Source organism: Myxocyprinus asiaticus, chromosome 14, assembly GCF_019703515.2.
Source record: "Myxocyprinus asiaticus isolate MX2 ecotype Aquarium Trade chromosome 14, UBuf_Myxa_2, whole genome shotgun sequence".
Classification (NCBI taxonomy): domain Eukaryota; kingdom Metazoa; phylum Chordata; class Actinopteri; order Cypriniformes; family Catostomidae; genus Myxocyprinus; species Myxocyprinus asiaticus.
This window is the reverse complement of record NC_059357.1, coordinates 606,081-618,792: the sequence shown is the minus strand read 5'-3', so window position 1 is coordinate 618,792 and position 12,712 is coordinate 606,081. Positions and strand designations below refer to the sequence as shown.

At 34.8% G+C, this 12,712-nt stretch overlaps 1 protein-coding gene across 1 annotated transcript in view; it reads right to left on the bottom strand.

Moving 5' to 3' along the window:
• Positions 1-1,228: 1,228 nt before the first annotated feature.
• The window catches only part of LOC127451277 (TRIO and F-actin-binding protein-like), a 19,822-nt gene continuing 8,338 nt past the window's right edge, over positions 1,229-12,712 (bottom strand). Inside the window, 9 exon segments of the mRNA XM_051715842.1 lie at positions 1,229-1,773; positions 2,233-2,405; positions 4,094-4,180; positions 6,260-6,364; positions 6,435-6,594; positions 9,800-9,902; positions 10,112-10,295; positions 10,298-10,357; positions 10,576-10,984. Coding sequence (XP_051571802.1) covers positions 2,244-2,405; positions 4,094-4,180; positions 6,260-6,364; positions 6,435-6,594; positions 9,800-9,902; positions 10,112-10,295; positions 10,298-10,357; positions 10,576-10,984 — 1,270 coding nt within the window. The 3' untranslated portion in view covers positions 1,229-1,773; positions 2,233-2,243.

The following is a 12,712-nucleotide window of genomic DNA, read 5'->3' as shown; positions in this document are numbered from 1 at the left end:
GTTCTAGTGTTTACTGTTCTAGTGTGTATATACTGTTCTAGTGTGTGTTTACTGTTCTATTGTGTGTTTGTGTTTACTTTTCTAGTGTGAGTATACTGTTCTAGTGTTTACTGTTCTAGTGTGTATGTACTGTTCTAGTGTTTGTTTACTGTTCTAGTGTGTTTACTGTTCTAGTGTGTGTTTGTGTTTGCTGTTCCATTGTGTTTACTGTTCTAGTGTGTTTACTGTTCTAGTATGTGTTTGTGTTTACTGTTCTAGTGTGAGTATACTGTTCTAGTGTGTTTACTGTTCTAGTGTGTTTGTGTATACTGTTCTAGTGTGTGTTTACTGTTCAAGTGTTTACCGTTCTAGATTGTGTATACTGTTCTAGTGTGTGCTTGTGTTTACTGTTCTAGTATGTGTTTGTGTTTACTGTTCTAGTGTGAGTATACTGTTCTAGTGTGTTTGTGTATACTGTTCTAGTGTGTGTTTACTGTTCAAGTGTTTACCGTTCTAGATTGTGTATACTGTTCTAGTGTGTGTTTGCTGTTCTATTGTGTGTTTGTGTTTACTGTTCTAGTGTGTTTACTGTTCTAGTGTGTGTATACTCTTCTATTGTGTGTTTGTGTTTACAGTTCTAGTGTGAGTATACTGTTCTAGTGTGTTTGTGTTTACTGTTCTAGTGTGTGTATACTGTTCTAGTGTGTGTTTACTGTTCAAGTGTTTACCGTTTTAGATTGTGTATACTGTTCTAGTGTGTGCTTGTTTTTACTGCTCTAGTGTGTGTGTTTGCTGTTCTATTGTGTGTTTACTGTTCTAAGTGTGTTTTGGTGTGTATATACTGTTCTAGTGTGAGTTTACTGGAAAAATTAATCGGTAAAACTGATATATCAGTCTACCTCTAGATTGTATAAGTTGCTATCTTGTAATTACAGTCTAATAGTGGATCTCCAGCTCTCACTAATATGAACACTTTTAAAAATGTGGTAAAGTCTTTTTGAGATGGCACATCAGGTTGGATGTGGTAATGATGTTTACAAATCAGTGCCAACAACGTTATAACTATGTTTCTGCAACATTATGAAAATATGTACTTTTATAGTAGTTGGGTCATTTTTGCCTGTAAAGCTACTGCAATCCATGACCAGGTCTAAGTGGGGCATTACCCCCTAGATTTTCCTTGTGCACCCCTTTTTGAAACATCTGATCAAAACTGACTTACATAAAACAAAAGGCATTGAGACTCCAGAGACCAAATAACCTATTTTTTATTGGTTGTAACATAGTAAGTTGTGCATCTGCTTTAAACTCTACAATTAAATATGAAAAAGAAAAACAAACATCTTTAAAAACATTGGCTCATAAAAGCAAAGCTCTCTTGTTTTTGTGGCACAAAGTTAAACATTCACTCACTCGTGTGGATATCTAAACGATCAGAAACATCTCAGAATAAAACCAACAATCACCTGGAAGAGGCACATGGGCAGGTAAAACTCTAGAATTTGGCAAAGGAGACACTGATTGCAGGTAAAATATTAACTGTTCTTGACTCTTTATAAAGTGGATTTGTGGAGTTGTGCAAGTGTGTGAGACACACAAATTGCGAGTCCTCTGGCAGTAAACACAGTACAATGTTCCAGTTGGTCCCAGGAAGTTAAACTCTTATGATCATATAAACACATGAAAAGTGAAGAAGCGTTTCTAGTCCAGTGTACTGCAGCTGATTGGCTGAAGTGTATCTCTGCAGCTGATTGGATTGAAATGAAAGGCACATGATTGTCCTGGCTCCTCCCCCTAAACACAAACACACACAAAACTTCATGAAGTTCATAGAGTATAAGGTGTTAGGATAAGTGCGTGTGTGTGTTTGTGTGTAACCTATGCGTGTGTGTGTCTCACCTGTTTGTGTTTCACCTATGTGTGTGTCTCACCGGTCTGTGTTTCACCTGTGTGTGTGTGTGTGTGTGTGTGTGTCTGTCTCACCTGTGTGTGTTCATCTCACCTGTGTGTGTTTGTCTCACCTGTGTGTGTGTGTGTGTGTGTGTGTGTTTCACCTGTGTGTGTGTGTGTGTGTGTTTGTCTCACCTGTGTGTGTGTGTTTCATCTGTGTGTGTGTTTGTGTCTGTCTCACCTGTGTGTGTGTGTGTCTGTCTCACCTGTGTGTGTGTTTGTCTCACCCGTGTGTGTTTCATCTGTGTGTGTGTTTGTCTCACCTGTGTGTGTGTTTGTCTCACCTGTGTGTGTGTGTTTCACCTGTGTGTTTGTCAGTGCTGCAGTGTGTTGTCGATGTGTTGTTCCTCCTGCAGTGCGTTCAGTGCCAGTGTCAGATGTTCTCTCAATGTCTCGATCTCTCTCTCACTTCTGCTCTTCATCACATTCAACTCGTCACACACCTCACGGTAACGATCACACACACTGCTCTTCTCCTGACACACACATGAGATTACCATTAGTGAACACACAACTGTTTAATCTCATGATTAATTGTCAAACAAATTCTCATTTTTTTTAAGGTGCATGTGTGTTTCATACAGATTAAAAAGTCTTTTTTTATTTTTTATATATATTTAACTTCAAATAATACAATTGGGATATATATTTCCCTTGTAAAGCTTTAAAACTTATGAATGACATGAAAAAGAATTTCTAAAATATTAAATAATTCTAAATACTAAAAATATGTCTCTTTTTGGTCAACTTTAGTCTTGGTCCATTTTACATTTACACTGTTGTTTTTGTAACTCAGCCAACCTGAATAGCTATTACATTTTATTATTATTATTATTAGTATTATATTATATTATTATTATTATTATATTACATTATATGATTATATTACATTATTTTATTATATTACATTATATTATTATTATTATTATTATATTACATTATATTATATTATTTTATTATATTACATTATATTATTATATTATTATTATATATTATTATTATTATTATTATTATATTACATTATATTATTATCATATATTATTATTATTATTATTATTATTATTATATTACATTATATGATTATATTACATTATTTTATTATATTACATTATATTATTATTATTATTATTATTATTATTATTATTATTATATTACATTATTTTATTATATTACATTATATTATTATATTATTATTATTATTATTATATTACATTATATTATTATCATATATTATTATTATTATTATTATTATTATATTACATTATATGATTATATTACATGATTTTATTATATTACATTATATTATTATATTATTATTATATTACATTATTATTATATTACATTATATTATTATTATTATTATATTACATTATATTATTATTATACTATATTATTATTATTATTATTATTATTATATTACATTATATTATTATTATTATTATTATTATATTACATTATATTATTATTATATATTATTATTATTATTATTATATTACATTATATTATTATTATATTACATTATTATTATTATATTACATTATATTATATCATTATTATTATTATATTACATTATATTATTATTATATTATATCATTATTATTATTATTATATTACATTATATTATTATAATTATATTATTATTATTATTATTATTATATTTATATTATATTATTATTATTATTATTATTATTATATTATATTATATTATTATATTACATTATATTATTATAATTATATTATTATTATTATTATTATTATTATATTACATTATATTATTATTATATTACATTATATTATTATTATATTACATTATTATTATATTACATTATATTATTATTATATTACATTATTATTATTATATTATATTACATTATTATTATATTACATTATATCATTATTATTATTATTATTATATTACATTATATTATTATAATTATATTATTATTATTATTATATTATATTTATATTATATTATTATTATATTAATATTATATTATTATATTACATTATATTTTATATGCAATAGTAAAATATTTCAGTCCTAAATTAGTAATGTGTTACTAACGCATTATGCGTTAACCATCTAGTTATCTATCTAGTCCTTTTCACCCGCAAATTGTGTAGGAAACATTCACTGACACACAAACACACACAAGTTTGTTACCGTTGTGAGGAATTGCAGTTGATTTCGTAGACTGTTGATTTCTTTATGCAAGTACTGCAGTTCATTCTCTCTCACCCGCAACAATACCTACAACACAATAATAAATACACACTGATGGAGCCAGACACAGCAGTGACCTCATGAACCAGATTATTGTAATCTGATTTTTGAAGATCTGAGGAAAGCTTTAGGTTAAAGAACTAGTCCATGTGGTTCAACAATAAAAGAGAAACACAGATGAAATCACAACTTTCCCGTATGGTTAAAAAAATCTCTACAAAAAGTGATTTAGTGACGCATCAAGTAAAGGTCATTAAAATCCTTGCACCTTGAATACATGAGTGCACACAACTAATTTTTCAAACATATTTTTGAACAAATATCATGAATGTTCAAGTCAAGAATATCAAGAAGATTTCTCAGGCTTACACATCATACAAATGTCAAAATATCTGATGATGTTTAAAAAGAACCAGATTTTTCAAATATTAATCATAATTTATAACAAAAAATGTTCACTGCTTATTTTTATAAAGAAATGTAATAAAACGGCCCTCTACATCAGGAGTAAATCAATCGCATATGCGATCAAATTTCGCTCTGTGCAAATAAATATATATATATTTTTGAGAACGTGTGCAATAAATATTTATACTTGTCGTGCAAGTTGATACACATTATACCAGTTTTGTGTCCAAAGACGAGATCTACACACTCTATTTTCATTTCAGGTCTCTTTTAAAATCTTTTTTGTTATTCACAGTCAGTTAGTGATCAAAAAGATCAAAAGAATCATGATTTGTAATCATACATTGTACAGATGAAGGAAAAACCACCATTCAACTGGTCTGTGGTTAATGTGAGCTGCAATCACTCAACTGTAAACACTCATAGAGCTGCCGTTCTCTTAAAGAGACAGTACTTAGTGCTTATTACACATATCAATATAAACTCCGTGTAAATCACACATGTGCATATAAACATGTTACAAAATGAAGTGTAATAAATGTGTAAATAGATAACTAAAGGCACAATCATAAATATTTTAACTTCAGAAAACACTGTAAATATGAAGGAATTTAACAAATTAAAATCTTTAACAAATCTATACAATGGTATGGAAATGGGGTTTTTTGTATAGTAGTTTTGATATAGTATCACTTAAATTATTATTGTTATAATATAACTATTAATTCTATTTTCATTTGGTTCCAATCTTATAAATATTTTGTTAAAAATTTGTTTGAAATATCAAAAAGTGACAACAGCTTGAATCATTATTAAAAATGCAATTTCATGACATCATATAAATTGACAGAATGTGAAAATCATGTCAGAAGAGCTCCGCCCACTCCCATGACACACTGCCAATGACACAATCGAGTCGCTCTCCCTACACTCTCAAACTACTTATATGTGTTTATTTGAATATTTTGCAATAAAAATATTTTTATTTTTATCCCCTTTTCTCCCAGTTTTGGAATGCCCAATTCCCACTACTTAGTAGGTCCTCGTGGTGGTGTGGTTACTCACCTCAATCCGGGTGGTGGAGGACAAGTCTCAGTTGCCTCCGCTTCTGAGACCGTCAATCTGCGCATCTTATCACGTGACTCATTGTGCATGACACCACGGAGACTCACAGCATGTGGAGGCTCATGCTACTCTCCACGATCCACGCACAACTTACCACACGCCCCATTGAGAGCGAGAACCAGTAATCACGACCACGAGGAGGTTACCCCATGTGACTCTACCCTCCCTAGCAACCGGGCCAATTTGGTCGCTTAGGAGACCTGGCTGGAGTCACTCAGCACGCCCTGGATTCGAACTCATGACTCCAGGTGTGATACTCAGCGTCAATACTCACTGAGATACCCAGGCCCCTACTAAAATAGTTTTTTTATACTTATAATCAACATCTTTAAATTAATAGTTTTATAATTTTCCATAGTTTTAATGCGATTAAGTCATTTGCAATGCTTCATGGGATTGTAGTTCATTCCCTCATTAAAGATGTTAAGTACACAGTCTTGTATCTTTGTCTTTTTGTCACAAATTCTCCAAATAAACACTTTTTGCAGGGGAGTGTTCACTATAAAACTCAAGACAACACTTCCAGATCTAATCACAAGATTTATGTAGAATAATCACAGTAAGCCGACTCACCTGCGTCTCACACCACGACCTGTCATCAGTCACAGCATCTGACCCCTGACCTGTGACCACAGACCGAATGACCTTGATCTCCTCTGAGAGACGAGCCTGTAAATCCTACAGAGAGACATATAGATAATGAAGAGCAGCAGTTGTAGTTTATGTTTGTTTCACATGTCTGTCTCACCTGGTTATCTCTCTTGAGCTGCTCTATCTGTGTGTCTGTCTCTCTCATCTGTCTCTCTGTCTCAGTGTTGTGTTGTTGAGATCGATTCAGTTCCAGACACTTATGAGAGTATTGCTCAGACAAACACTCCAACTCTCTCCTCAGAGACGACAACTCTGCCCTACACAAACACACACAAAAAGGCTTTTTATTTCTATAAACAGTGTTGTGCAAGTTATTCAAAACAGTCATCCATCTTTTTTTGCTGTCCTAATTTTGTAAGCATGTAATTCTGATTCTGTTCACCCCATCTCCCTCCAAATAGTCTTATTTTATTCCACTAGGTGGCAGTAAGCACTAGAAAAAATAATTGTACCTCTCTCACATTCCATCACAATATACAGATCTGAAATGTAGGTGGCGCTCTAACGCATTTTAGCCCTCGTCCATAGACATTCAGTCTAATTTTCAGTTCAAGCACCATCCTCATTATTTCATTGAATATCTCGGCCTCTGAGTGGACTAGAAGCTCAATCTAGGTGTCATTAGAAAGCTGAGATCATCCCCTTTGTTATGATATATTTTATCATCAATAGTCGATAACTTCTATTTCTGATGATTTGTTTAGCATGCTTTTCCTGCTTGATGGCATATTTTGTTCTGGACATCTAAGATATGACATTGGATTATTCACACAAGCAAGCTCATAGACAAGTAAACAATGGCTCATTTTCTAGAAAACTAAGGTTAAAGCAGATATAAAGTGTTTAGCTATTTGGGGCTTACAGCAGCAGTTATCGGAGATTAAAGAGACATTTGTATTTGATGACTTACAAAATCATATTTCACTTTGGCGTTCTTTTGAAAATCTTTTGAACTGTAGTATTAATGCAACAACATAAATGATACAGTCACATTCCTGAGAATGAGAGCTTTCATTTGATATATGACATGTCCATTTATGTGCTATATGAAGGACTTTTATATTCATATAAACATTTCTACCCCATTACCTCTAGGTGGTGCTGATTTGTGACGCAAATGATTTCAGGCCTTATTTTGTTACATGTTATACATTTTTGCACATATGCAGTGAAATTCTTTTTTTTTCCCACATATCCCAACTAAGCTGGGGTCAGAGCACAGGGTAGGCCAAGATATGGTGCCTGGAGCAGATAGGGTCAAGGGCCTTGCTCAAGGTCCCAACAGTGGCATCTTGGCGCTGCTGGGGCTTGAACTCCCGACCTTCTGGTCAGTAACCCAGAGCCTTAACTGCTGAGCCACCACCGCCCCTGAAGTGATGATTATCTCTGAAAAGTTCAGATTCTAACCTTTCTAATGATACCACATATGCCTGACTTATGTATATGGGAACTTGAACATTTTAAGCATGAACTTTTTTTCTGCAACATAGCGCCCCCTTTTGGACCCGCCGGCTGTGAAATATAAACAAAACCCTTCATCTGGTGAATATATAGGCTATAAAAACCTTAATTTGATAAATACTTAAATATAGAGCACTGTAACAGAGCCAAGTCTCCGACATTTCAAAATAATAGTCCCAAGTGTACTCCCACGTTAGGCACCAAATCTTCATTTGATTTTTCTGGTCATAATTGGAATTTTGGTTGCACAATACATTTCATTTGGTCTTTGATTTATTTTGGACTCTTGTAGCATCAATGTCTGTGACAATCATAGTAAGTATAAGAACTAAGAACATTTTTTAACATTCTGTAAATCGATTAAAAAACAACAACTAATCGCCCGATTAATCGGTTAGCAGCCTTTCCACCACCTCAATTATCGGTATCTGCAAAATCCACAATCCAGTATTTCTATAATTCACTAGTGATCTAGTAACAGTTGCGCCATGTTTGATTGACAGGCGGCGTATGTGTGTGTGCTGAACATGCTCGCACTAATGCGCACCTGAACGGTCAAATACATTTCAAAATTCTGCCAAAATGCCCGTCTTGATGAGGTATTCATGTAAACACAGAGAGTGATGTCTAAAGTGAACGTAAACAGTGGAGAAAAAAGTGGATTTGTGTTAAAATGTCAGACTTGTAAGTATGAATGTAAACTAATAGACCTGCTGCTGTCTAGTGTGTCATTATAATAGTGAAACAACCAGAACAAGAAAACACTCGCTCTTGAGTTAATAACTTTAAAAAGTATTAATGTATTATAATCATACAGTGAAGTCCAGTAGTAGTTTTATGTTGCATTTCATTCTGAATGTTTACTTGAATACTTGATTCTACTGTTAAAAAAGCACTGAATTTTCTTAATTTGTTTTATTATTTTTAATCTATTTCTTTTCATTGCTGTTTGTTATTGTTATTTTATTACAAACTGTTTAAGTACTTAAGAACTTCAAATCATTCTTCCATAATTAACATATTACTTAGTGTTATTATTTGTTGTGGTTAAGAAGCTGGTATTGAGAATCGTCAAATTTCACGACAAGACTACTGAAATGTTGGTATTGTGATAATGTATAGCCTTTATTGTACATGGCAGGTCTTGCTGCAATAACATGATGAAAAAGTAAATCTCATTCTATAGAAGTGTGAGCACCCCTGCTGTAAATGATGGTGATGGAGGCTTTTCTTTATTTGATTACGTAACATAAAATAATGATCATATGACAACAGCCTCCTGTACTACACAGTGCAGTTTACATTTCAAGGAAATCCACTTTAAAAAGGCAAGTTTTTTATTTTATTTTTTTTTTTAAGTTCAATAAATGCCTGATGTTTCCAAAGTCAATGAGTAATTGTGTTAAATAATCATGATCTCAATATTGACCAAAATAATCATGATTATGATTCTTGCCATAACTGAGCAGCCCTAATGCACATAGCGTGCAATATTATTGGTATTTGCCCGTTTCAAGCTATTCCTCGACCGACGCTCGTTAATGCGGGTCAGGCATTTTGGGCTTGTGGACACGCACAACAGCACCGCTGCTGAAAACAATCCTAGAGGAAACACTGCTATCAGTTGACCTCTACTACAAATGAATAATTACTTCTCTAAAATGTAATCAGATGGCTTTACTGATTACTTCATTGAAAAAGTACTCATTACTAATTACTTTATTTTTTAATTACTTTCTAAAGCACTTTTCACAAAAACGACGAATTCATAATAATATCTTTATTTCCACATCGTTCATTGACACACACCCTTCATCTGTCACAGACGCACATATAAATTCATATTAAATCATATAAAGTAATTACCTGAATTGAAAGTCAGTAACTGTAATCTTACATTACAAGAATTAAAAACGTAATGCATTAAACTACTTTTTAGATTACAGTAACTAATTACACTGTAATCAGATTACACTCAACACAGTCTGTGTGTGTACTCACTGTTGTTGTTTGTTGAGTGTGTGTGTATCTACTCCGTGTCTCTCAGTGAGTCGTGTGGTTTTCTCCAGTTCTTCTTTGTATGCTTTCTGTAACGCCTCCATCACTGACATAACAAACACACTCAGTTACACACAACATCACAATATCTGTGTACATATAGACATTAAAAGAACCATTTTCAACATAAAGCTGCAGTGTGTCATTTCTGTACATTACTGTAAATGTGTTTTGCCTTTGTGTTTACAGACTGAGTGATGAGATGCTGCTGTGCACTATTTCTTTAAAGTTAATGTTTGTATATAAATGTGTTACCGAGTGCAGTGGCCTCCGTCTCCTCATGCGGCAGTGTGTCTTTCTCCTTCTCCAGTGCGCTGATCTGTTGAGCATGTTGTTTCTGCAGCTCCTGCAGCTTCTCTCTGTGCATGCACTCTATCTGCTGCAAACTCTCACTGCAGCAAGACTCCGCCCAAAACATGACCCCGCCCTTCCCCGCACTAACCCCTCCCTCCCCCCCTGCCCCGCCCGCAACTTCGCCAGCTGCTGCCTCAGAGACGCCACCTACAGGTGAGAAAACACAGACGGACAGAGGTAAAGCCTTCTGCAGGTGATGTGTGACACACAAACACACACTATCACAGGCAGAAACACACCAAATGACCATAAATAAGCTCTTTATAAAGCTTAAATCGTCATTTATAAAAGTATTCTATTCAGTTCTCATAAACTCCGAGTGAGTTTTTCCACATGAGAGCAGATAGATTTGATTCACGCACTACCTCCCTCTCCAGAGCCTGATTGGCTAACGGGCCAGACCGCGAACCCATTGGTGGAAGTGACCTCATCTCTTTGAGTGGCAGCCGCTCAAACTCCGCCCATTTCCTCTCAATCTCCTCCTCTATTTGTCTCTGTTCCGACAGCTGGCCCGTCCCCTTTCGTGAAAGCACCGCCTCCCATTGGCTGCGAGCATCGTCACGTGCCCTCTCCTGCTGCCATTGGCTGTGCTCCTTCACCTGCCCCTCCCCTGACTCTCTCTGATTGGCCGAGGCAGGAGTGGAAGGTGCGGCTACAGGTGACAGCTCAACATAGTCAAATTTTCGCTGGGGGTTGTTTGCAGTGGAAGAGGTGCCTGATTGGCTGTGAAGTCGATGGCGGGAGTTTTCTTTATCACTGCTGCAGTCCGGCAACCTGCAGAAAACACACATTCACAATCAGAGTGTGTTTGGTGAAGTGTGTGTGTATGTGATAGAGAAAGTGTGTGTGTGTATGAGTGTGAAGTATGCATTTGATAAGAGTGTGTGTGTGTGTAAAGTGTATGTGATAGAGAGAGTATGTGTGTGTGTATTAGGGGTGTACCGATTCTCGGTAGAAAACCGAACCATTCAGTTTGCCACCCACGATTCAGTAAGCATTAGCACCGCGGTTCACCTCAAGTTTAATGACGCATCTGGTGCACAAGGTTTGGTGAAGAAAACAAAGTGTAAAATAGACAGGCGCAGTCTCTGTAGATGGACGCTCCGCCTGTGTTTCACGTGGGTCAACTTGATGACATCACTGTTCTGAACACGTTGTGTGTAGTTGAAAACGGCAAGCGGAGAAAATGAGCCGCTGATAGAGAAGCCCCCTGCGCGGGTTTAAAACAGGCGAGCGAGTTCCTTTTTCCTCGTGAGCATAAGCCTCAATAACGTGCTTTGATTAATGGCATTAAAATGGCATTATAGTAATACACAGATAATTAATCATTTATGCCAACATCACCCAGGGAAATATATCACGTGGCGTGCACAGAGCCGCATGTGAGCCGAAACTACACACACTCCCTTCCGTTTTTAAGCAGGCACTCATTGCTAATTCGGACATACATGAAACAATAACTAAAGTGCTTGGTGTTTATGTGGGATTTCCACGTTTGATTAAAATATTCGAGCTGCATTATCACAACATCCCTTCTCGTATGCATATTAATAGCAAGGTTATTCCTTCTATACAGCTTCTGAATTGTGAATATATATATGTTGAGTTGAGTTTGAAATGCACCTTATGTTGATGCATGTAGCGTAACAGTGCTGGTATTAAGTTCAAATGTTAAAGATATATTTTTTTTTTTTTCAGGACCCTGACAAAAATTAACTATAGTTAATAGTAATATTGTGGTACCCATGACTAATAACCATGACTGCTGTTACCATGGTAGCCTTAGCAGAAATCATGGTTTTATAACAGTAATACTGTAGTATCCATATAGTAACCATGATTTTACTATATATTGTTACCATGACAGTAACCATGTTTATTTTGTGGTTACTATGATTTTAATACAAATACCATAGTAAAACTATGGTTACTGTTGTAAAAACATGATTTTTATTAAGGGCAAACCTGATGAAGTGTTTGTTACCAAATAGAGTATTCTTTGGATTTGGCAGTAGAATTTTTTTTCTGAACAAAAGCAAATACCGAACCATACTGAAACCATGATACAAACCGAACCGTTACACCACTAGTGTGTATTTGTGTGAGAAAGAGAGAGAGTGTGTGTGATAGTGTGAGTGTGTGTGTATGTGATAGTGTGTATGTGTGTGTGATAGAGTCTATATGTGTGTGTGTGTGTGTGTGTAGAGAGAGAGAGAAAGAGTGTGTGTGTGTGTGTGTGAGTGAGAGAGAGAGAGTGTGCGATAGACAGTGTGAGTTAGATAGTGTGTGTGTGTGTGTGTGAGAGAGACACAGAGTGTGTGTATGATAGAGAGTGTTAGTGTTATTGTGTGTGTGTGTGTGTGTCTGTTTGTGATAGTGTGAGAGTGTGTGTGTGTATGATAGAGTGTGTGTGATAGAGAGTGTGAGTGTGTACATGTGTATGATGAAGACTGTGAGTGTTATTGTGTGTGTATGACAGTGTGTGTGTGATAGAAAGACTGT